This window comes from Monomorium pharaonis, chromosome 6, assembly GCF_013373865.1.
Source record: "Monomorium pharaonis isolate MP-MQ-018 chromosome 6, ASM1337386v2, whole genome shotgun sequence".
Classification (NCBI taxonomy): domain Eukaryota; kingdom Metazoa; phylum Arthropoda; class Insecta; order Hymenoptera; family Formicidae; genus Monomorium; species Monomorium pharaonis.
The window spans coordinates 14,905,258-14,932,711 of NC_050472.1; the positions used below are offsets into that span (position 1 = coordinate 14,905,258).

Sequence of the window (27,454 nt, forward strand, 5' to 3'; positions counted from 1 at the left end):
TCTAAAACTAACCTTCTACCTTGAGTCTCTTTTCCCTGCTTTTAGACCTTATTCCTGCTTCTCTCAGCTTCCCTCCAATTACTCGCCAAAAATTTATCTCGCTTTACCTTCTCACCTCTATACTACCTCTTTAAACTCGTGTTGTACCTTGCGGTGCAACAGAATGATTTTGCCGTACCTTGCGGTGCGACAAATAATCTTATTGGGTTCGTTGCGGCTTTAGGAGTAGGAACTCGCGAAAGGAGGCTTTCGTTGGCAGGGTCCTCGAGTCACCAACACACTTGTTATTAGTATTTAACAGAAGAAGTGTTTATTCTCTTAGTTACAAGGTAGTTCTTTACACTTGCGATCGGCGAAGGTGCCGTGTCGTCTTACTCAGAGGTGATAAGATACGGCGCGCGGCTCTGAGATAGCGCGCTGTATATTCGCTCGCTCGAGATGCGTTGTGTCTAAGTCCCGAACTCTAAGTTCGTATGCTAATCTCGCGGACTGTATGTATCGGCTTGATTGACTATCACTGATCCCGCGGGCCGCTGTTCGGCAGCGGCTTAAATAGTACCGCGGATTTGGTGTAATAGTGGGGCAATGGGCCCTCCGCATGACCATATATGGCCATAACCGCGCGCATCCGGCGCGCGGGAAATATTCGCGAGCTTAGCAACAATTACCAAAACGCAAATATGCATTTCCGGTGGCATGGTTGTTGCTAAGCTGAACTTCGCTAAATTCCATGCGATGCCCGGTGCGTTAACCGGTGCGATGGTCGGCCGGCAGCGCACGAGGCATGTTACTTGACACCTCGCAATAAGGAGCCTTCCTTGGCGAGCTATTTTAATATCTTTTATATTTTAATTTTAATATTCTATATTATATTATATTATCGGTTGTGAGTGCCTCGCTCACAACACTCGCTTACAACCGATTAATATCAACTTATCATACGCTCACGCTACGCCACACGTCCACATACCAACTTCTCCTAACCAAGTCCCCTAAATACTATAAATGCCTTATCTGCCCTTTTGTCTGTAAGACATATGCTTTTTATCAACTTGGATGTCCTGACTGCTGTCGTACCTACCCAAAGAACACATTATAGTCAAAATGACATCACATTGATGTCATAATTACGTCACGACAGAAAAAGTCGAAATGATGATTTTTGGTAACAAAATTTGATGGTTTATTGACGTCAAAAAAATGTCATGCTAGTAATATTTAGTATTAAAGTAACGTGCAGGGTTTTTCTTTGCTATACAGGGTCATTCAGAACAACATTTGGTCCGTAAAATGACGCATTTCTGACGCAATTCTAAGACGATTTTTCCTTTACCAAAATTTTATTTGGAACGTAGTTTTTGAGTTATAAGCCAAAATAGTTAACGAATTACGCGTCGAGTACAGAAGGCAGGCAGGGGCGGCGCGCCACGAGCGTAACGCGGGCGCGGCTGACTATCCGCGTCAGCTGACGGGTGATTACCACCGCGTAAGTCGCTAACTATTTTATCTTATAACATAAAATTATGCTTTAAAAAAAATTTTGGTAAAGAAAAGATTGTTTTGGAATTATGTTAGGAATACGCGTTTCTTAAAATCATTGTAACAACCAAAAGTTGTTCCGGATCGCCGGCCGTTGCAACCAGCTGATTGCCACACGCGATGTTGTGTAGAAGAAAGATTAGATTAGATTAGATTAGATTTATTATAATAATGCCCTAGCTCGCTATGGGGCAAACAAATAATAGCTTGATACAATCATACAATTTGAATTATAATATTGTAAATAAAATTTTGACTAACAAGGGAAGTATCACAAGTATCCGACGCCAATTTGATTTTCCTTGAAATATGTTGTCAAACACACAAATCTAAGAGACACGTATTTTTTTTATGAGCGGAATTTCATGTTTAGAGGGTGAAACACCCCTTTGAAAAAAAACAATTTTTTTCTTTCGGAGCGAATATCATCGGAAATATAAAAGATAGAAAAAAATTTTTTAAATAAAAGTTGTACGGTTTCAAGAGTATTTTAAATTTGTAAAGAAAAAAAAATTTTTTTAAATTTTTTTATTTAACAAAACACCCCCCACCATTATTTTTTTTTAATTAAAAAAATTTTTTTGCTATATTAAAGGATTTCTTTTTTCTAAATTCAACCATGTATATTACAGTTATGTTACGAAATATCTTTTTTGAGAATTAATTATAAAGATTTCCGTATATAAGCTATCCGTGCTCATATGCGCTTTGTATTATAATTTAAAAACAATTTAACAAATTGCACACACATTTTAATTGAAAACACGTGATTTATACTTATCTTGAATATACATGTAAGTCTAATAAGAGATAAAGATTAATTAAATTGAAAACATATTAATTGAAAACATTTAATTCATCACGTTCTTGATATGAGGGATACGTGACTTTTAGTTCATTATATATATAAAAGAAAACGTACAAAAATTATTGCTATATATATATATATATAATAAACTAAAAGTCACGTATCCCTCATATCAAGAACGTGATGAATTACATGTTTCAATTAAAATGTTTTCATCAAATATAATTAATCTTTATCTCTTATTAGGCTAACGTGTACACTCAAGATAAGTATAAATTGACAGTATAAATATAGTCATGTAGCAGTCTTACGTTCAATCAGTGCAATCGTTTTGTAATAATCATATGTGTACAATTTGTTAAATTGATTTTAAATTATAATACAAAGCAAAGTTTAACATCTTTACAAATGATTCTCAATCCGCTTAATGTTGTTAGACTTTTATTGACATCTATAAGTTCAATATATCTAACAAAATGCCAGTAACTGAAGCAGAAATACAATTAAAAGAAGACATACAAAAATTATTGCTAGATAGCATTTTCACTATAATGGATTGGAAGTGATGGAAGAAACCTATCTCGATTATCAAGAACCTTATAAATTACACAGTTTCGAAATAATTGAAGATGACGAAGAAGCATGGAGTGAAGATAATTTAAATTCTCATCTACAGTGTTCAAACAGTGAAGTAAATTTTGACAGTACTTATAAAAGACGAGCTGTTGAATATTGGCGGAATTTAGACGATAATAAAGAAATTAACCACAGAAAAAGGCATCGTTCTCTAAAATCAGTACAAAGTAAATTTAAAAGAGTTTCATCTAAACGTCAGTTAAGACGATGGGAAGAACAACTACAATCAACTGGAAATCGTTTGGAAAAATTATCTTATATCTCCAAATTTACACATGATAAATTTACTGCAGCTATTGAATCAGGATTTATGATTCATGATATCGATTTAAAAAGATGGGCTTTACAAGCTCAAGAAGAAATAGGAAATGTAATTTCTATATTTAAAGCATCTCACAGCTAGATATCAAGATTCAAAAAATCCCATCGAATTGTTTCAAGAAAAGTTACGAAGTTTGTAACTAAAAGAACAGTGGAAGATTCTATTGATTTACAAAACTCAGCAAATAATTTTTTAAAAACAGTGAAACCACTTATTGAACAGTTTGGAGCAGAAAATGTTTATAATTCTGATCAAAGTGGTTTTTAATTAGAAATACATTCTGGAAGATCATTGTCTCCTAAAGGAATAAAAAAAGTAGGGCGTATCGTACAATCTGTGTCATCAACAACCCATTCATACACGATACAACCAATAATATCATGTAATGGTAATTTGCTGTCACCTTTATTTATTGTTTTGAAAGAAGCTAACGGCGAATTTGGACCGAGAGTACAAGAAACTTTATTTAAACTAACAAATGTTATTGTAAAAGCATCGAAATCTGGTAAAATGACATCAGGTAATATAAATTTCCTTTTATAAGGTTTTAGATTTTTAAATATTGATAATTAAAAAAATATAAATTTGGATAAACAATTACATAAAATTGTATAATAAAATTAATCTCTGATACATAATCAATTATCATCTTTATAAAATTTTATATTTAATTTAACAATCTAATAACAGTCATAAGAAAGTTATTAAATTAATTTATATTTGTTACAGATCATTTTAAAATGTGGTTAGAAGCTTATTTTTCAAACATTGGTTCTAATAGCGTTCTTCTTATCGATTCATGGACCGGACATTGTCCCAATATCATTTCGGATTTAACACCTCTAGATAAACATATTACTACTATGATTATACCGAAAGGTACTACAGGAAAAATACAACCATTAGATGTTTACGGATTTAGAATTTGGTAAAATTTTGCTAAAAGATTTTCAGATATAGTTTTATTATTGGAATGTGATATAAATTTGCATGAACGAAATAATATAATAAAATTGCAATCTTTGATACATAATCAATTGTCATCCCCGCGATATCGTAACTTATTTAAATATTCGTGGTTTAAAAGTGGTTATACGAACGAAAGACTACAGGAATTTAAATTAAAAATCCAGTAGAATTTAGTTTGGATGATACTTCAATAACATGTGATATCGAAGGTTGCAATAATGTAGCTATAGTAAAATGTTCATAGTGCAAAAAATCATTATGTTTAAAACATTTCTTCGCTGAGTATCATTATTGCAATGAGTATAATGAGTAAATGATACAATACAAAATGTATAAATTTATTGTATAAATATTTAAAAACTATTTTATTAATACATATTTAGAAATGATTGTGATGATGTAAATCACAATCTTATTATGTAAATAAACAAAATATAAAAGCATAAGACCAAAAATAGCTTTAAGAAAATAATCACAAGATATAAAGAAATAATGTACAGAAATTAGTAAAATAAAAAAATTTACTAATTTTAAAGAAAAGTAATAAAAACCATTATAATTCTTAATATTATTTATAATTTATAATTTGTGATGCTAGAATCAATTATATAGATTTCTATTATATATCTTATCAAAATTGTGTATAATCTTGTTTAGACGATAATTATTTGCGTACATGAGCACGGATAGCTTATATACGGAAATCTTTATAATTAATTCTCAAAAATGATATTTCGTAACATAACTTTAATATATATGGTTGAATTTAGAAAAAAGAAATCTTTGAATATAGTAAAAAAATTTTTTTTTAATTTAAAAAAAAATGGTGGGGGGGTGTTTTGTTAAACAAAAAAATTAAAAAAATTTTTTTCTTTACAAATTTAAAGTACTCTTGAAACCGTACAACTTTTATTTAAAAAATTTTTTTCTATCTTTTATACTTCCGATGATATTCGCTCCGAAAGAATAAAATTGTTTTTTTTTCAAAGGGGTGTTTCACCCTCTAAACATGAAACTCCGCTCATAAAAAAAAATACGTGTTTCTTACAAGGGGACCTTACGGGTCATGGAACACCGATTTTTTTTATACTTATAGGATTTGAAGATCAGTACCCGGACTTCAATTTCCTAAAGCAGTACGATGCGCTTCTTAAAAATACTCGAGAAAATCGATTTTGAAGATTTCCGATATCTGTAAGTACAGAAAATTTTAACCTATTGTCAGAGCCGCTCGTAGCTGAGCGCACAGAGCTCTAGTTTTGTAAGCGCGGAGTCGCTGGTTCGATTCTCGCTCTGGCCTCAATTTTTTTTTCATAAGTTAATAAAGTTTTTTTTTTAATCCTATATCTTAACATTTATCAAATTGAAATGCTAATTAATTATTAAATATTTATTCGTTATTTTTTAAATAAAAATTAACATTTTTTTATTTTTAATTACTACTTGATTGAAAATGCGAATATTTATAATAAATTAAAATTTGGTACAAAAAATGGAAAACATTAAAGAAAATGAAATACTTTTTAAGAGATTACGAGTAAATACAAAAATAATATAAAAAACAAAAATAATATTTATAAAAATGGTTGTTTAATTTTTATGAGTTATTAATTCATGTATGTTATAAAATATATTAATAATAAATACATTTGACATTACTCGTCAGTATTACATGAGCCAATTTAATTTTTATTTAAAAAATAACGAATAAATATTTAATAATTAATTAGCATTTCAATTTGATAAATGTTAAGATATAGGATTAAAAAAAAACTTTATTAACTTATGAAAAAAAATTGAGGCCAGAGCGAGAATCGAACCAGCGACTCCGCGCTTACGAAACTAGAGCTCTGTGCGCTCGGCTACGAGCGGCTCTGACAATAGATTAAAATTTTCTGTACTTACAGATATCGGAAATCTTCAAAATCGATTTTCTCGAGTATTTTTGAGAAGCGCATCGTACTGCTTTAGGAAATTGAAGTCCGGGTACTGATCTTTAAATCCTATAAGTATAAAAAAAATCGGTGTTCCATGACCCGTAAGGTCCCCTTGTTAGATTTGTGTGTTTGACAACATATTTCAAGGAAAATCAAATTGGCGTCGGACACTTGTGATACTTCCCTTGTAAGGTACTAAGGTAACAAGAACGCATCTAACATTAAGCGAATCAACGAGAAAGTAAACAGCTTAGAACTAAATAATACTAGTGTAACGCATTAGAATTTGATAGAATTTTTAATTAAATAACAAGAATGGTTAATTGTATTAATGCAGTAATAATGATCATATATGTAGTTTAATATGCAATAGGTAACACTATTTTTCACTTCTCATGCATCAATGTTCAAAACAGGATGCCCTAAGCTTAAGAAGAGAAAGAAAAAGGAAAAGGGAAGAGCATAAATTATTAACAGCCAGTGCAGCCAGCACATTGAACATCAATGCGAGAAACGTCAATCTGAGCCATTATCCAATGACAAGTCCTCATCTAGCGCGATATGTCTGAATAACTTAGATTTGAACTCGAATAAGGAAGTCGCGTGAATTATTTTATCTGGCAGGGAATGCCACAAGTAGATAGCTGAGAGATGAAACGAGTTTCGATAGGTAGTCGTTCTATGAGGGGGGATATTAAACAATTCAGTTTTTCCTGTTCTAGACGAGCTTCGCAAAGAATCATCACGTTTCAGGAAAATATCTGTTAAGTATGTAGGAGCTACATTGTGAACAACATGGAACATTACAACACCGAGGAAATATTTCCTTCTACTAGATACACTCAACCATTTCAGTCGGTGCCGAAAAGGTGTAATATGTTCATCTCTACGCACATCAAAAATAAACCGAATGGTACAATTTACAAGTCTTTGTAACTTTGAGTCAAGCTCACCAGTAAGGTCATTATAAACTACACAGCAATAATCAATCAGTGGGAAGACTAGGAAAGTAACAAGTTTTATTCGGAGTTGAGTTGATAACGAATTTTTATGATATTTTAATTTGTGGAGTGTAAAATGGACTTTGCGAGAGACAGCTGACACATGGCTCGCCCAAGAGAGATTGGATTTAAATACTATTCCCAGATTTCGTACTTCTTCCACATAAGGCAGAGTTACTTTATTTACTACAACAGGTGGTAGAACATTCAGATTGATGCTATGTATAAAGGCACTACTACCTGAGATCAAGATGTTGGATTTAGCAAGATTAAGTTTTAACCCATTTGATGACGCATAATCGGCTATAACGCCTACGTCATGTCGAATCATTTCAAGTTTCTGGTGAAGTTCTGATGGGGGGCAACTTAGATAAATCTGCGTGTCATCAGCGAATACGATGTGTTTCGTATATTTCAAAGAAGACCCAATGTCATCAATAAAGATAGAAAATAGTAAGGGGCCAAGCACAGAGCCTTGAGGGACTCCTGATGTTGTCTGGAGCCATGTGGATACTGATAATCCATCCACAACTGCTTGGGACCTGCCTGTAAGATATGAGTACATCCATCGTAGTGATGACTCAGAGAAGCCCTTCTTAGCTAGCTTTGCTAACAAGATAGTGTGTGAAACAGTGTCAAAGGCCTTACTGAAATCAAACAAAACCAATATGGTTATGCATTTCTTGTCAACAGCACATCTAATATCATGACACAGACGTAGTAGGGCAGTTTGAGTACTGTACGACTTGCGATAACCCGATTGGTGAGCATTTAACAAGTTATTCTCAACTAAGAAGTCCATAATCTGGCTATGGGCCAACCTTTCATACAGTTTAGATATCTCAGATAAATTGGCAATAGGGCGAGTGTCAGCAGGTGTGAGTGGAATTTTTATTTTAGATAAAGGACGTATATAAGCGCGTTTCCAATTTGATGGGAAATAAGAGACATCAAAGCATGCATTGAACAAGGAAACTAGTTCAGTAATGAACCATGGAGCAATTTTTCGAATCAAGAATGGAGACAGCTGGTCAGGTCCAGGAGAGCGTGAATCAGTAATGGTGTGCTTTACAAGTTTAGTAACTTCGCTCTCCGAAACTTTTCGAAAATTGAAAAGAGGACCAGTTTGCTTGATGGTACTCAGAACACTGTGAAAATCCTCAGCAGAGCATGGTGGAGAAGAGCACGAGATAGTCATGTAGTATTGATTTAACTGTTCCGCTGTGAAAAAATTGAGAGGTAGTGACATTGAGGGTTTCACTATCCCAAGTCCAGCTAACTGTCTCCACAGGACACTGGGATTTCTAATGTTGACTAGTCTGCCATAGGTGTATTCACTTCTGGCCCTTCTTATATCTACAGTGCGTGCATTTCTTATATCTACAGTGAGTGCATTTCGGAAGTCTCTGTAAATTTCGAAACCTAGTAGACTGTTTGATCGCTTGGCACGTTTATAAAGTGATTTGCACTTCTTGCTACGAGCTCTTAGCTCTGAAGTAATCCAGGGCGCAGTTCGTCTGGAAGTCTCAAAAGTTCTCAGTGGGGCAAAAATATCTAAAGCATTGAGCAAAGAATCTCGAACAATTTCTATAAAATCGTCGATAATCAATGGGGACGCAAGGCCACTACAAGTCAAGTTATCAAAACTACAGAGGGAGGATCGTACTAAAGCAGAAAAAGCATCTCCATCGAAGAAGCGATAATTTCGTGATACTCTTTTACTCTTTACGTTCGATGGTGTGACGAATTCGTAAGTTAGTCTAAGCATGTCATGGCCATCGATAAATGGTACATCAGATTTTGTGTAGGAAATTACCTTGTCAGCACTGTCCACTATAAAAATATCTAATAAAGAATCAGAATTTGCAGTGTGGTATGTAGCTTGAGACTCTACAAGATGCAAGGAGTGAGACAAAACCATATCCCGTAGATAATTAGATTTGAAACTATTAATTAGAATATTGCAATTTAAGTCACCGACAATAATGATGTTCTTATAGGCGTGCGAAAATTTGCATAAAGTGCTGACAAAGTCATTGAACATAAGACCCTTCGGACGCCTATATATTGAGATAAACAAGATGGAGCTAAGATCTCGATATCGAATTTCTATCATTAGAAATTCTGGTGAGTTTGAAAAAGCAGCAGGCGAGGCTTCTATAACTTTGGTCTTTAATGATTTGTGAATGAAACACGCGACGCCCCCACCCTGCTTCTCCAATCTATCGTTACGTAGTAAAAAGTAATTATCAATTGCTACCAATTCATCGATGATATGCGATTTTAACCAAGTTTCTGATACTGAGATAATGTGGGAGAAATTAGCAGCAAAGAAGACTGTAATTTGGTCAATGTGTGCTAGTATAGAGTTTGCATTGAATTGAGCAATTTGCAATGAAGAAGCAGGGGCAATGATCTGAGGTCACATGTTCCATTTTGGTGCTGGTCAATCGAGCTTTACCAGATCATCCTCTCTGGTAATTCGCACAATAGGGGCTCCATCTTGTCTTCTTGCACAAATATGTCCGTCTCTTATCCAGACATACCTCCATCGATTTTTTGAGGCACAATCTTTAGTTTTACGTAAGAGATTGTATATATTAGGGTGAAGAAATTCGTTTACGTATATGTGGCCCGACAGTTTAGAGGATGAAATCTCATCGATGGAAATAGGTCCTTTGATACGCTTTCTATTTATGATATGTTTACTAATTTGAGGCGACTTGAAGCAAACAATTAGAAATTTAGACAGTTTATGTGAGTTAGTGGTATTTTGATCTGACTGTGGAGAAGTTGCCTGTCCTGGCCTCTGGGGAGCTCTGCGAGTAACCTGTCGTATGTCTAATATATCATCAGTCAGCTGTGGCACACCAAGAACCTCCAGCACTTTACTCACAATCAGTTTTGGAGCATCAATTATAGAAGTCGGAATGCCTGAGATTGATATTTTCGCAGAGTCAAATACGGGTGGACTAGGAACAGATGCTTTCAATCTTCCAATCTCGTCGGTTAACTTGGCATTTTCAGCCTCTAGACGTCCAATCAGCTGCTTGTTCTCCTCATTGTCAGCCTCCAAATTTGCAATCTTCGATGAATGTTCCTCCACAAGAGTCTTGATGGTTTCGATCGAGTCAAGCTTGGCATTCAGCTCAACATTAGACTTGTTTTGACGGTCCATAAACGAATTCAAAGTATCATTATAGTATCAAGGGTCGCGTCTGAGGATGCAGAAGATGTGGAGGGACTCAAGGGATTCACCAACTCAATAGTGTTAGGCTGAGACATAGTTCGATGAGGATGAGAAAGGTGCTCACTCGACGGCACAACGGAGGTGAGACTCACAGAACCAGCAGGTTGTTGGTCAAGACTCGACAATATGCTATTAGCATTCATCATGCAACAAGAGTTTGCAGTTAGGTAAGAGATGTAAGTTCTAAAGCATCCGGGGTGAAATAACCTCAGGCGTTCCGGACACTCAAGTTTCACTCGAGCCACAGATTTTGAACATTTAAAGCAAGTGCTTGTCATAAGTGGAACGCAGTACCACAGATTAAAGTTAGAATTTCGGATTGATATAAAGCTTAAAGTAAGATTAATAACAAGCAAGTAATATAACCTTTGTTCAACACATTCAGAGTATCATAGTGTCATTATCGGAAAGCGAGTAATATCAATGAGTTTCTTCCACTACACCTTCAAAGTCAAGTTTGTCAAGTCAAGTTTTACTTCACTGTGTTGCGACGCTTTAGGATCACACTCGTCAGCGCCAGTGGTGTCCAAAGCCAGAGTAATGAACAGACCAAACATCGACTCATCGGTCTCCCGACTATGAACAGCAGGCAAGAGTCAACGTGCCGATGGGGGTAAGGAACCAAAATCCATAAAAAACTAGAGGAGAATGTTGGCAATGATGGAAAATCTCTAGAATCCATAAATTTATTTCTGAAGTTGACAACACTGTGGTGCTTTCGGGAGTAGCATGGGAGATGCGTGTAGTGCAGAACCGTGATTGTGACAGATGGTGCATGAAAGACCAAAATAACCTCGCGGAGATGACAGGTCAGCAAGACACAGGTTAGTGCTAAATATTAAACTTTAATGAGATTATTAATTTAGGATCTTTACAACACAAATGACTTTAGTGTTAAATTAATTAATAAATACAACTCTGGTTTTATTTATTTATTTATTTAATTATTAAAGTAAACATGTAGTAAATATCACATAATTTTATAAGAAAGATAATCTTTACATAGTAAATGCAGTCAGAATTAAACAGCAAAGACAGTTTACAGTAACTCGTATTGTAAAGATCCTAAATTAATAATCTCATTAAAGTTTCATATTTAGCACTAACCTGTGTCTTGCTGACCTGTCATCTCTGCGAGGTTATTTTGGTCTGTCATGCACCATCTGTCACAATCACGGTTTTGCACTACACGCATCTCCCATGCTACTCCCGAAAGCACCACAGTGTTGTCAACTTCAGAAATAAATTTATGGATTCTAGAGATTTTCCATCATTGCCAACATTCTCCCCTAGTTTTTTATGGATTTTGGCTCCTTACCGCCGATGGGTACAGCGTGATCACAGCGTGCTCGGATGACGCAGGCGCAGGAAGACGGTTCGATAGCTGCTAGCGAGCCGGTATCAGAAAGATCATCGATGAAAAGTGCAAGATGCACAGAAATGCAGGAAGTAGGAAGATAGTCACCAACACTGAATGCACTAGCGTCAAGCAATTATCGCCCTTGACAATATGTCTGCAAAAGAAAAGGCCCCGGAGGGCAGAGAACAGCAGAAAAAGGTCAAAACGGCAGAGCGACAGATAAACACGTCCGCAAGCTACTTGGAAGGGAGGGAGGGAGAGGGAGAGGGAGGGAGAGAGAGAGAGAGAGAGAGAGAGAGAGAGAAAGTGTACGCGCGTGTGTATAAACGTCTTTCTCACCTCACCCCCACCCCCTCTCTCTCTCTCTCTCTCTCTCTCTCTCTCTCTCTCTCTCTCTCTCTCCCTCCCTCCCTCCCTCCCTCCCTCCCTCCCTCCCTTCATTAACGATAAAAGAAGAGTGTATAATATTAGGAGACTTTAATATAGATTGTATGACAGACTCTTATTATACAAATAAACTACTAACGACTATGCAAAGTCTAGGTATGAAGCAATATGTGGATAAACCAACGAGAGTTACCGAAAATAGTAAAACAATTATAGATCTAGTTTTTGCGAATAAAGATATAAATGTAGAAGTCAAGTACGAACCTAAGATAACGGATCATGCGTGGATAAAAGTCGTGATAAATACGAACAAGACTGTAAATAAATATAAAGAATTCAGTGGCAGGGATTATAGTAGATATAATGCGGATGAGCTTATTAAGCAAGTGGAGAGTAATTTAGAAAAAGGATATGATTTAGATATTAATGTAAGGGCAAAGAATTTAATTAATAGTATTGTAGATGCGCTAGACATCTTAGCACCTAAGAAAATTTTTAGAATACCGAAAATATGGGAAGGGAAAAAATGGTATTCAAAGGAAATAGAAGAGTTAGCGACTAGAAGAGATGAGGCTTATAGAAAAGCATTATACGATAGCACGGAACAAAACTGGCAACAATTTAAAATAGAAAGAAATGCAGTAGTTAATTTAATTAGAATAAAGAAAAAAGAATATTATGAAAATATGATTGATCATAATAGTAACAATCCCACAACTATGTGGAAATCATTAAAAGAAATTATTAGAGGAGGACCAATAGGCGCAAAAGTTGTAGAAAAAATAGATTTTGAAATATTAGACAATAATATAGAGTGTGATATAGCTGATAAATTTAACTTATATTATGTACAAAGTATTAAAGACATAATAAAATCTATAGATAAGAATTATACAACAAGCACAAATAAGAGAACTATTTATTGTATTGAAAAGAAGGGAGAGCTAGAAAAATTTGAGTCAATTACGACAGAACAAGTAAAAATAATTATTAGGGAATTACCAAAAAAGAAAGGCACAGAAGAAGGAATAACTAGCGATATATTAAAAACGGTGTCTTGTGTCATTGGAGAGGAATATTGTGATATAATAAATAAGTCATTGAGTGAGGGTTGTTTTTTGAAAGAGTGGAAAACATCCACGATAATTCCAATACCAAAAGTAGAGAAACCTAAGAGGGCAAGTGATTATAGGCCTATTAATATATTACCAATATATGAAAAAGTACTAGAGATAATAGTTAAAAAGCAAATTGAGGTCTACCTAGAAAGTAATAATATCATAACGGAACATCAGTCGGGCTTCAGAAAAAATTATTCGTGTGAAACAGCAATTCAAACAGTTATAGATGAATGGAAATTGATTATTAGTGAGAGACAAATAGTAGGAGTTATTTTTGTAGATCTTAAACGAGCTTTCGAGACAATTGATAGAGAAAGATTATTAGAGAAATTATACCAGTATGGTATTACAGGAACAGTTCTAGAATGGTTTAGGTCGTACTTAAAAGATAGAATGCAACAAGTTCAATTTAATGATAGATGGTCTAAAATAATGACTACGGAATACGGAGTGCCACAGGGTTCGGTATTGGGCCCATTGTTGTTTATAATATATATGAATGATATTGTTAACGTTTGCTCGGATATGTGTAATATAAAAATGTTTGCGGACGATACCTTAATATATGTAACAGGTGAGAGTAGTGCGGAAGTAGAGAGGAAATTGAATATTGCATTTAACGTAGTGGAGGAATGGATGAATATTAATAAACTGAAAATGAATTCGGGGAAAACAAAATATATGTTAGTTAGAGGGATAAGAAAAGAATTGAGAGGCAATACTACTGTGAGATGTTTGGATGGAAATGAGATTGAGCGTGTAGAAGTAATAAAGTACTTGGGTATAATTATTGATGATAGACTTAGATTTAGCGGTCACTGTGATTACATGCTAAAGAAAATAGGGAAGAAGATAAGTTTTTTAAATAGAATAGGGAACTTTATCTCGGCTTACACTAGATGTACGATATACAAGACAATAATAGCACCTCACTTTGAGTATTGTGCGACGCTACTATTAGATATGGGAGATACACAGTTAAGTAGGCTCCAAAAAGCGCAAAATAGAGCTATGAGAGTCATATTGCAATGTGACAGACGTACCAAAGTTAAATGTATGCACCAAGCGTTGCAATTTATGACCATAAGACAAAGGCTGTATTACAACACGTGCATATTTATTTTTAAAATTTTAAATAATATGATGCCGGAGCAATTTAGTAATAGACTTAGAATAGTAGAGGGAGAACGCGAAACTAGGCAGACAGGGGATATTATTATAGAATTTCGAAAAACAAGAAGCGCGCAAAAAAGTTTATTTTATGAGGGTGTGTTAATGTATAACGCATTACCACCCGAAGTTAAACATTGTAATCGTTTAGAAATGTTTAAACGAATGCTAAAAGAGTTTGTTTTTAATGATGTAGCATAAAATTGTATATATATGTATTGAAAATAGCTGAGAAAGCTAATAAAAGATCAATCAATCAATCAAAATCCCTCCCTCCCTCCCTCCCTCCCTCCCTCCCTCCCTCCCTCCCTCCCTCCCTCCCTCCCTCCCTCCCTCCCTCCCTCCCTCCCTCCCTCCCTCCTCCCTCCCTCCCTCCCTCCCTCCCTCCCTCCCTCCCTCCCTCCCTCCCTCCCTCCCTCCCTCCCTCCCTCCCTCCCTCCCTCCCTCCCTCCCTCCCTCCCTCCCTCCCTCCCTCCCTCCCTCCCTCCCTCCCTCCCTCCCTCCCTCCCTCCCTCTCTCTCTCTCTCTCTCTCTCTCTCTCTCTCATATATATATATATATATATATATATATATATATATATGCACGCGCACACACACACACACACACACACACACACACACACACACACACACACACACACACACACACACACACAAGTTCCCGGTATATATATATATATTTTTTTTTTTTTTCATAATTTTAGTGTATTGTTTAATTTAGTGTATTGCTCTAAAAATAGTTCTATTGCAAAATTAATTATTACATATGCATAATATACCATAAGTATAATTTCTATATAAGCTGATACGTTTATATATTAAAATTAGAGATCAGTCATCTTTTTGTCACTAAGTAGCAGATACTGAAGTCAATTTTTGGTCATACAAAAAATGCGTGAATATTTCGAATCAAAATAAAGTCATTTTGACTTTTTGTTGACTTTAGTGTGTTCCTTGGGTAAGGACACCTGCTCTTACTAACTTTCATAAAAGGGGCACATGTCCTGGATGATTTCGATGGTTTAGGACATCTTCCTCCTGGCCTATCTGCGCATATCCTACTTAAAGATATCAAACCTTTTTGGTCTTTATAAGCAAGGACATATGTTCTTGATGTCCTTGACATCATAAGTCATATGTCCTCTTGACTTACATGTCCCTAGATCATCTGTCTTTATAGCCTAAGGATATCGAAGAACATGTTTTGGATCATCTGCGGTCGTTGCGAGCGTTATAACCTTTAATTAAAGTTCTTTTTATTTAAGTTTAGTTAACAATGAATAACAATCAACTGTTTTTATCTAACAATTTATTTTACCTAATTTTCTATCAAAATACTGTGAACTTTTAAAATAAAACAAATTTTTTTTATAGTGGCTATATTATTATCTCTGTTTCTCTTCAACTCATTATGCAGTGTCGCTACATTTTTATAAATAATATGTAATATAGTGAATATTTCATAACTTTAAATCTAAAATCTAATAAACAACACTTTGATAAATATAATCGTTAAGTTTTAATTTAATATTTTGATCATTAACAAAGTTATTAGATAAAATATAAATGACTATTATCATCTCCTCCTCTACTGTATTAAAGAAAAAAAAAAGATTTTGTTATATATTAACTATTCCTGATTTGACAAGATATTTCTATTAATTACAGGACGAAACAAGGCCGTTGCAAGTAAGAATGCAAACATATGGTGGAGTTAAAAAAACACGGACAATTTTACACGCACATGATTTTAATTAAAAAAAATATATAAATGTTTAATTCAATGTACAGGGTATTTTGTCAATATACAACTTATGACGGATTGACTGTCCAAAGGTGTACTAGACCTATAATACAGAAATAGACATTCACGTGTCTTTCCAACGAAGTATATTAATTGTCATGCTTTTACGTGACATAGGGTGTTATATGTAAAAATCAGAAAACATTTTTAAAAATTGAAAATATATAAACATAAAGAAATATGAAGAAATATGTCTGTCCAATAAGAGCATAATAAATAAGAATAAAAAATAAAACAAATTTTTTTTCTTAAGTTCTTTGCTTTTTTATTAACTTGGGGTGTGATCCATTTAATGCTATAAACGCTTCGAAACATTCTATGATTGACCAATTTGTAAAATTTTTTCTTTCCTTCTTTTGTAAATAAAATCAAAACGTTTATAAGCTTGTGTACATGGTATTATCGAAATCTCTAAATCTATACTCCAAAGTACGTTTGTAATAATATTGCATACATTAAAAATTACATTAGAACGTTACTACCAACATAGAAATGAAATCTCCAATGGATATCCATGGGACGTTTGTCATGGAAATTTGAAACTTTCAGTGAATGTTTAGACATCCAATGCAAGATTATTAGAAATCCACAGTTCCGCATACTCATTAAACCTTGTAACGGTACTTTTCCGAACACCGTGGACAAGCTTGTCGGATTTCAGGATTCGACAGTAAGGGGGAAAATCCAGCTTGCGTTCTCTGGTATTCTGTTAAACGTTCTTTTATTATTTAAGACACTCTTACTTACTCTACACTTATTTATAATATTTACAACTGTCGTTACACTCTTTACAATAGCCGCTAGGGTCACGTCAATCGTCGGCGTATGGTCGTCACGTGAATCGTATCACAGGCCGTGCAGTGCGCAGGATCGCAAGGACATGCGACGGCGCGAGACCTAGGGCTCGATTCTTGAATTTATTCACAAAATAAATGTATGCGCAAATACTCTCTCTAATAGAAAAGTTGTAAGTTTATTGGTTAAAAGCCATACGATAGCCAATAAATTTCTAATTTTTCTGTAAGAATAGAATTTGCGAATACATTTTCTATTGTGAATGAATTCAAGAATCGAGGCCCTGGCTACTGAGGGGCCAGAATCTCCTCCGTCGGTGGAGTCACAGGATGACCAAGAGCCGAGAAAGGTGTCGTGGAAGCAAAAACGTCCCTGTTGATCGAGGTATCATTTTGAACGCCGGCGCGAATCTTTTTCCTTAACGTAAACTTATGAAAAGTGAAACGAGAAACTTCAATCAGTGAAAAATTAAAAGTTTAACATAAATTCATAAAATATTTTAAACTTATGTGCAACATGGCAGCTGCGTTTTGGGTTTTATTTTTAAGGAATTCAAAATCAAAATGATCAAAACCAAAATAATCAAAATCTCTATGTAACACCAAGAATAACACGAAGAAACACGCGTGACGCACTAAATTTGTTTGATATTTGAGAAAAAAAGTTCTAATTAACATTTGTATGGTACAGATAATAGAAATTTGTATATTATTGCATTTTTTTTACACAAAGTTGTCCGACTTTCTTTGTAAATTAAGGGATAACATCGTCGAAATTTGGCGATTTTTTATGAGTATATAATAAAATAAGTAGAAAATCTGTTTAAAGATCTTTATTTAGAAAAGTATACTTTCCCTAACAGCACATGATATCCTACGTATCATCCCATTTTAATACTCAATGTACTGTGATCATCGTAGAATGTTGAGATCATTGCTATAATATCTTTTACAGTATTATTCGAGTTTCTTTCGCGCGCATATAATCTCAGGTTGTACTCAATGTACAGAAATGATATGTATCGCTTTTTACTGCGCGCGTACATTCTCAAGTTGTACTCAATGTACGCAAATGATACGTACGCCTTTCTATCGCGCGCGTACATACTCAGGTTTTACTCAAGATACGGAAACGGTACGTATACTAATGATATCTGCATACGTCGAATCATCACTGTTCCAGTCTCTTTTCTACGGACCCGCATGGTGATATATATTAATTATATTGAAGCATGATTGATATATAAGGTAATTTTTCTTTATAACTTTTATTTCATAAAATATTAAATAAAGTTAGCGAAACAATTGTTACATAATATATATTATGCGATATTTTTTAATATTTTGTACAACTTCGTAAAACTTCTGATTAAGAGGTTATCTTTAATCACAAAGCCGCATTTAGCAAAGGTATTATTCATACTAAAAGATGTAAAACTATAATAATTAAAACGTTTTGTGTTAAATATCTTATTTGATATATATACAGTTTTCAAGTAGTGTCGCGAACGTGAAGTGATACGGTCAGCATATTCGTCTGAACTTATATATTTTTGAAGGTTACTGATACAACCAACCGTCTTTGTTGTATTTGTTATTATTCTTGTGAGAATGTCCGGAACGTCCCGCGAATCTTATTATATTGGTAATTATGTCTTATAACATTAACAATACATAAAATTGCTTTCAGAGGTGCTTGCTTTTGCGGTTCAATTTCTTTATATTATTTGGATTGGTCGCTGGTTATTTGACAATCTACTGCTGGTTCTACGCTGTAGAAATTTACGTGACAGGTATGCTTTATTCAACACAAACTTAAAATTAATTTAGTTTTGTCATATTTTTTTAAAGATATAATTTGAATTTGTTAACTTATAATTGTACAATTTATATCTGTTATAGTGAAGCTCGCATGGTGTGCATTGTCGGTATTGCCCTGAAAGAGTCTGTAGGAGGGCACCCGAAAGATATAACCTAACTCAAACCTAACTCAAACAAAAATGTATTTGCGACACACAGGGCCATGTTCGCTATAAATGAATTTTACCAAGTCACGTTGTGCAATGCTAACACTGCACACATCATGCGGGTTTTATCCATAACATATCCATTTGTTTTTTAATATGAAATCAACTGTAATCATCTGTCTTATAACATTAACAATACATAAACTTGCTTTCAGAGGTGCTTGCTTTTGCGGTTCAATTTTTTTATATTATTTGGATTGGCTGTTGGTTATTTGACAATCTACTGCTGGTTCTATGCTGTAGAAGTTTACGTGACAGGTATGCTTTATTCAACACATAAACTTAAAATTAATTTAGTTTTATCATATTTTTTTAAAGATATAATTTGAATTTATTAACTTGTAATTGTACAATTTATATCTGTTACAGGCAAAGCTCGCATGGTGTGCAGTGTCAGTATTGCCCGGGAAGAGCCTACAGGAGAGCAGTACCTAAAAGATATAACCTGATTTAAATCAAATTATATTTGCGACACACCGGGTCATATTTGCTATAAACAAGCTTTGCCAAGTATTATATTCACATTATAATAAAAACAAATTTATAATGTAAAATTGTCAAATTAATGGACGCGTTGAAGACTAACAGAGCGGCTAGCCTGCTCGCCGAGTGAATATGTGATTGATTGGATCTATAAGAAAAAATCATATTTAATCGCTCGGCGAGCAGACTAGCTTTGTCATCTTGAACGCGCAATAACCCCAACCTAATCCTAATCTATATGTAAGCGCGCGCGTCCCACTGCGTAAATGTGTGCATGTATAAGTGATCGACTGAAGTCTTCCCGTTTTCATCATTGCGTCAATCTATAGACATTCGCAGAGACACTCTATGGGAGAAAGTACCGCGAACATTCGAACGTTCTCAGAATGTACTTGGTTAATCGCAGTACGTAATGCGATTGTTCTGAGAATATACGCAATATACGTTTGCGATATTCTCAGAACGTTCTCAGAATCTCCGTGTGCTGTTAGAGTTGGAGAGTAATACTTTGTAAAAAGTATACTTTGTAAAAAAATTATCATTATTTTATTACAAAAGAGCGGCGCTACAATCCTTGAACAAAAACCACTTCTTGCAAAAGGTGCTCCGCGGCCGGAAAGGTAACTTTTGTATTTTTTAAGTTGGAACAAAAAATCAAGGGTTTTTTGAATCTATAAAAAATTGGCTAGAGAACTACGTAGGAAAAGTTTAAAATACCGTTTTTTATAATGCATGTTTGAAAAAAATTGTATTTCTTGGCAAAAAATCACGCAAAAAAATTGTTTATAACAAAAAAATTTACCACAAATCACAAAATTCTTATGTACTTCTTTAGAGAATGTATCTGAGAAATTGCAGTTTCAAGTAGATCGATTATGATTTGTTAAAATTATGTGTGCGAGGCTTGCGAGCGACCTTGGATGTGCGGAAGAAAGGAAAGGATTGAGAAGCAGGTGAAGGTGGAGGAAGCAATCTCAATCCACAATTTCTAGACACAATAATTTATTGTGCAAAGTCACTCAGTACAATCGGTAGCGTCGGTCGGACACGCGGTCAGAAGCGCGGTAAATTGCGGCGAGAAAATCATAAGAAGGCCGAAATATTAGAGAGCGATCTGAGCTGCTGAGATACTCACAACGGAAAGCCGCGCCGGTTACACAGGCGTCCTCCCGGGAAGTCCTCTTTCGAGTTTGAAATTGCAAATAATAATAAAGCTGTTTTGGAAAAGATTCACCGGGAAGGACGCTTCCGAATAGCGACAAGTCAGCTGTCGAATTAAGAGAAGCAAACAAGACCGTTTACCTTTCTTTAGATGTATCGCTTGTGCTATTATTTTCGCACATACGGATTCTCAGGAAATAATAACCGCGCGACGGGCCGTCTCTAATCATGCCACGTATCGATCCCGAACATCCCGCCCGTCTTACCAGAATCATTGGCGAAAATTCGATCATAAGTAAATTTTATTGCGGAAGTTATATCTCGCACGATGCATAAAGGATTATTAGCCCTGCGGGTATCAAGGTGCAGAAAGCAAACATGGTCCTTTGTTCTGATGAGGTCGCTTGAATGAGGAGGCCGTGATTTTTGTGGTAACGACTCGTATTAATCCATCGGCTCCGGAGTGCGTGTGCGTAATCCGTACTAGCGGCCATCGCGAGGGCGGCGTGTTTTCCTGCCGTACGAGACACAATCGACCGATCTCGAATTCGAGCTTCTTCTTATGCCATTTCGGCCGCTGCGAGAGCGAATAAAGATATTCCTGGGATCAACGCTCCCAGAAGTGGGAACACCCCCTCATTTGTTGTATAAGCTGCCATCTCGTAAGGCGATTCGCTGACAAGTCGGTGAGGGAAGGTTCCGATACCGCGGTAAACGCGGACCCCACCAGGAAGTGATCAGGAGTCAGCGCGGCGAGATCCTCCGAATCGTCCGACAGTGCTTGGAGAGGCCGCGAGTTGAGACAGGCCTCGATCTGCGCCAGGAGAGTCGTCATTTCCTCAAAGGTGAGTGCTCAGGCACACGAAGACGGCCATGAACGCTTTGTACGCGTGATGTCCACGACCCCTGGTTGTCGGCAGCTGTATGAGGCAGCGCTGCCACAATTGATGCTCTGCCATCTAGTCAGTGTGACGCAAAGCTGTAGTGGTGGCAACGCACATACGAAAGGAGCCGTGTATGTGTGCTGCCGGCGCTCGGCCAGCTTCGTCACGCTTCGTCCATGCTTCGGGGAAGCAGAAGAGTGCAGGCAGCTCTCTCTCCCTCTTCCAAGCTCTACCCGATGCTTTCTAAATCTCTCAGCCGCGAGAATCGTACATGTAGCGGCTTGACTCGTTCCTTAGATCTCGCGTGTCTCTTTTTGCATTAGGCGCGAGACATTATCCTGTCTTATCTTAAAAATTAATTATCTTGAAAACTGATTAAACTGTAATTTCTTCTGTTCGTAAAAGATATGTATTAATTTAAAAAATAAAGGAATTGAAAAAATAAATTAATTGGAAAAAGAAAGTAAATGAAATCCACTCTTGGCCAATGTGTACGTCATTTCCTTTAACTCTGGCCCCGCCGCATGGCCTCCAAGTCGCCCCGGAAAGCCAGGCTTTGAACTTGTTGAATCAACAACAGTCTTGACTCCTCCAGCTCGGCAGCCGTCAGGCTCCCCCCCCCCCCGACGGTCCCTCTCTCGGAGAAGTCCACTCCACGTCGCCGCCGGCACCAGGTCACGCGCAGCAGCCGGGCTAGAGAGGAGAATCGCAGCAACTCCGCGGGCTCCTCAGGGTGCTGGCTCTGCCAGGACAGCCGCATGCGTCCGCGCCCGCTTTTCAGGTAACTCCTCGGCGGCCCCCAAGCGATCGGGAGACATCGGCCAAACGGAGGCCCCGGAGCGGAGCCAAGCAGGCCCACGCCACCAGAGCTCGTGCTCCACGAGTTCGCCAGGCAGCAGTCCCCTGGAAGCACAGTCTGCCGAATTTTCGCTGCCGGGAACGTGACGCCATAGGGCGTCCGGAGCCGCCGCTTGAATGTCCGCCACCCGATTTGCGACGTAAATCTTCCATCGCGTAGGATGACCTTGGATTCATCCCAGCGTCACGGTGGAGTCCGACCAACAATGCAGGGGGGCTCAATGAATGGCGAGCACCCCCCTGCAGATGAGACGCGCTAACAGGGCAGCAGCGCAGAGCTCCAGATGGACCAAAGTGACCGTCCTGTGCGGCGAGACCCTGGTTTTGGCACTCAGCAACGTGACTCGCTATCTCTCATCCCCTTCCGCCGTCCGCAGATAGACGACAGCGGCAAAGGCGGGCTCGGAGGCATCGGCGAAGCCGTGCAGCTCCATATCCCGAACGCACCGAGCTAGCGGGGCACGCGGACGGTCTCGAGCAGCGGCAACTCATCCTAAAATCGCCGCCAAAAACGCAGGGAAGTCTCATCCAACGAATCGTCCCAGCTCAGCTGCCGGAGCCAGGTGCTCTGGAACGAGATCTTGGAGCTCGCCACCGCAGGAGCTAGCCATCCGAAGGGATTGAATAGCCGGGCGGTGAGCGACAGCACCGATCACTTCGTGAACCGTCACGGTGAGCCGTCGAGTGGTAAACGAGAAGTCATCTGTCCTGGGGTGCCACTGAAGACCGAGGGCCGAGTGCGACTCCTAGGGGCGCCAATCCCGGATTTCCGGATGCATCCGGTGGTCCAGTGGGATCCCGTCCAACAGAGAGTGGTCGTTGGCCGATCACTTACGCAACGAGAAGCCACCCGCCGCGCAAATGTCGAACAACTGGTAGCGCAGAGCCAAAGCGCCCTCAAGCGTGGCGACACTCGTCGTCCATGTATACGTTGCGTTCCAAAATTGCGGCACCGCGGGGATAGCGCTTCCGCTCATCGTCCGCCAACTGTCTCAAAGTGCGCATGGCTAGAAAGGGCGCGCAGGCGAGCCCTAAGTCACAGTGCTCAGGCGATACTCCGTCAGGCCCTCCGTCTCCGTATCACGCCAGATGATTTGCTGCAGGTCACGATCCCCCTCGTAGACAAGTATCTGCCGGTACATCTTTTCTACGTTCGTGCAAAGGACGTAGCCATGTTGCCGCCAGCGCAGAAGAACGTCGGACAGCGAGGGCAGCAGATTCAGTCCGGTCATTAAGCACTGATTGAGGGTGCGTCCGGTTGGAGTGAGAGTAGAGCCGTTAAACACGACCCGAAGCTTGGTCGCGCCGGTCTTTTTCAGGACGCCATGGTGAGGCAGGTAGCAAATAGGTCGGCCCGCATCGTTACTCCGAGTGACGGGAAGCATGTGGCCGAGCTCGCGATATTGCTTCATGAATTTAAGGTACAGGTGATGGAAGCGTTCATCCCGAGCGAATCACTTTTCCACCCCTGTAAGAACGCGCAGCGCGGAGATGCGCGTTACAGAAAACTCCGGTAGCGGCTCGATGGTGGGGAGGCGGATAATGTAGCGTCCTTCCGAGGTACGAGCATGAGCGCCGGAACCGATCTTCACACCGCTGATCCTCTCCGGAGAGCGGCAGCGCCGAAGACGGCGCCGCCTCCTGACTCCAAAAGTGGCGGACGAACTTCGTCAGATCTTCCTCGATGCGGCAGGTATAGGTAGAGACTCGGTCGGAGAGCGCGGCCGGGCCAGAGAGAATCCAGCCCAGTGTCGTACGCTGTGCTACTGGCTCCCCGATTCTCCCCTTCCGAAGGCCATCCTGCACAATGAAAGTGTGGATGTTGACTCCCAGTAGAAGGTCCACAGAGTCGGCGGCCAGGTAGTCAGGATCCGCGAGCTCGAAGTCTCACAGATGGCTCCACGTCCCTGAGCTCGCCCGAACAGAGCCCTCGTAAATCGTAAGTCGCAGGAAAGACCAATGCCAAGACGATCAATGAATTTCCTCCAGCGGGGAAGATCCGCACGGCGACGAGGCCCCGAACCTGATACGATCGGACCCCTCCCACGCCGTAGATGGCGACTGACTCCTGCGCTCGTGGTAATCGCAGTCGCTGCGCCAGCGGTTCAGAAACGAGCGACGACTCCGATCCCTGATCGATAAGAGCTCGGGCAGTATGCAGCGGGCCGAAGCGGTCGGCCACGCGGACGTGCGCGGTGGCGAGGAGGACGGAGACGGGCCTCTCCGGAGGCTGCCGCGCGAGGTGCGTCCCCGTCACGTTCTCGGCCCGGCGAAACGCGTCGTGCATGTTCGTATGTGTGGCTCGCCGCACGCGTTTTGTTGAGGTGCACTCGTCGACCTTGTGCCGCCCGAGGTAGTTCAGGCACAAATTCTTCGTTTCAACTAACAACTTTCTCTCGGTAGCGGTCTTGGCCTTGTAGGCGTCGCAGGACATTGTAAAATGGTCCTGTCGACAAAGAGAACAGCGGGCGCGCTTGTTCTCCTATTGCCGCACGTGCAGCGTTTGCGTCTGGCGGGCCATTGCCGAGCCTCCTTTGAAGGACCAAGCCTCCGGTTTTGCGGGCTGCAGAGCCTCAAGCGTCTGCAACCGTCGGTCGAGAAACCGCTGCAGTTCAGCGTACGACGGGGGATGGGTCGAGTCATTTATCGCGTTCTCCCGCCGCGATCGCGAATCGAGCAACTCAACGATCGAATACACGAAATAATCCTCCGAGCTCGTAATAAGTCGCCCAACACCCGCGAGCGAGTCCACGGTATTCCGAACGCGGTTGCATAAATTGTTCAGCTCGGCAGCCGACTCACCCTTTGACTTCGGCAGCGCAGCGAATTGGCTCAGATAACTGCGCACCAGGAGTCGTTTGTTCTCGTACCACTATGTTAGGAGACTCCAGGCGCGCTCGAAATTTTCCGCAGTAGTCAACAGATTACGGATCAAGAGCTCAGCATTGCCCTTTAGGCACGACTTCAAATAATGAAGTTTCTCCACCGGGGTGGTCGTGGCATCCTGTCTGACAATCGAGGTGAAGAGATCCCGAAAGGAACTCCACTCGTTGTACCGACCGGAAAAGTGCGGCAATTGGATGCGTGGTAATGTACGGTGCGAGGCCTCCGCGCCATTGGTTACGGGGGCGGCCGCCCCACGCTCATCGCCGGGGACGCCGCGAGAGCCTCGCGGGTGAGTTGACCGGCGCAATCGCGGAAGATGCCCGCGTTGAGGTAGTACGCTTCCTCAACGATAGCGGCGAAATCCTTCTTGAAACACTCGGCAAGGGCTGTCTGGTGCGAGAGAAGGATCTTGTGCTGGCTCTCGAAGGTCGCCCAACATTTTTCTAACTCGGCTAGCTGGGCTTGAACGGCGCCGGCCGTAATGTTTGCTTGGCCGAGTTTTTTTAAATTGTCCATGGCGCGCGTTATGCATCCGTACAGCACCCGCTGACTCTGGACCACACCTGCGGTTTCCATTCTTCAATTTCGACGACTCTCTTGCGGAACACAGATGCATGTCATTATTGCGATAAATCCGGCTCGAAGGACCAAAAAATGTGCGAGACTTGCGAGCGACCTTGGATGTGCGGGAGAGAGGAAAGGGTCGAGAAGCGGGTGAAGGTAGAGGAAGCAATCTCAATCCACAATTTCTAGACACAATAATTTATTGTGCAAAGTCACTCAATACAATCGATAGCGTCGATCGGACACGCGGTTAAAAGCGCGATAAATTGCGGCACAACGGTGGGAAAATCACGAAAAGGCCGAAATATCAGAGAGCGATCCAAGCTGCTGAGATACTCGCAACGGAAAGCCGCGCCGGTTACACGGGTGTCCTCCCGGGAAGTCCCCCTTTGAGTTTGAAATTGCAAATAATAATAAAGCTGTTTTGGAAAACCGGGAAAAACGCTTCTGAATAGCGGCAAGTCAGCTGCAAGAAAAGCAAACAAGGCCGTTTACCTCTCTTTAGATGTATCGCTTGTGACTTTTATTTTCGCACATACGGATTCTCAGGCAATATAACCGCGCGATGGGCCATCTATAATCATGCCACGTATCGATCTCGAACATTATGTTTCCGGCCGATTGAAAAAATATGTTTTTAAAAAACCGCAGTAGTTAAGACTAGACCGGTTCTAACCCAGGTGCTCCGAGGGGGGAGCGGGTGTGCGGAGGAACTTGTAGACGCGCGGGGGCATGACGTCACGCGGATCGGGGGTCTCGCGGTGCGGGAATTGCTGACGCGGGATTTTCGGGTCCGCGGCCGCGGTGCGGGAATCGTTGACGCATGATTTTCGGGTCCGCGACCGTAGAGGGGGAATCGGGGTCCGCGACCGCCGCCGCCGCCGCCGCCGCCGTCCGCCACCGTCCGCCACCGTCCACCGTCGCGGTACTCGCGCTCTCCCTCTATTGCGAATCTCTCTCTCACCCGTACGCGATATCTTTCAGCAGCCATCACCGCGGTGCTTGCCCTCTCCCTCTATTGTGAATCTGTCTCTCTCACCCGTACATGATATCTTGAACCATGTAGTCTTATCATTCTCTCTTTCTCTTTCATTCGTTCTTTCATACGCAGTCAGATATATACGTTCCCACCCATCTTATCTATGTACCTCCTACCAAGTTCCGCACGCCATTATACCGCAAAGGAATAGGACAGAGAGAAAATAAGTTAGAATAATTATTTATGAATTTTTTCATTTATTTATTTCATAACGTATCATATACAATATTTGTCTGATGCATAAGTTCACAATCTACAATGACACTTTTTTCATTTATTCGTTTTGTAAAGCATCATATACAATATTGTCGGATGCATAAGCCAATAACTCGCAATCTACGAGACACGTCTTATCATATCTTTCATGTAATATCTTTACAGTATCACTTTTATTAGTGACATGATTTTGACGTAAAATAGTAACAAATTGTTTACATTTTTCACCAACAGTA

The 27,454-nt window shown here is 39.4% G+C and overlaps 1 protein-coding gene across 6 annotated transcripts in view; it reads left to right on the top strand.

Moving 5' to 3' along the window:
* LOC105838954 (putative phosphatidate phosphatase) overlaps window positions 1-27,454 on the top strand; it is a 240,593-nt gene that overhangs the window by 185,636 nt on the left and 27,503 nt on the right. For 3 of the 6 annotated variants that reach the window (XM_036288455.1, XM_036288453.1, XM_036288458.1), the window contains 3 exons: window positions 18,791-18,893; window positions 19,283-19,385; window positions 19,497-22,093. The exons of 1 other annotated variant lie outside the window; for it this stretch is intronic. In XM_036288455.1, coding sequence (XP_036144348.1) covers window positions 18,791-18,893; window positions 19,283-19,385; window positions 19,497-19,581 — 291 coding nt within the window. In that variant the 3' untranslated portion in view covers window positions 19,582-22,093. Of the gene's footprint in view, window positions 1-16,170; window positions 16,476-18,790; window positions 18,894-19,002; window positions 22,098-27,454 lie in introns of those variants that run through there. 2 more of the 6 variants (XM_036288454.1, XM_036288457.1) reach the window with 2 other exon arrangements.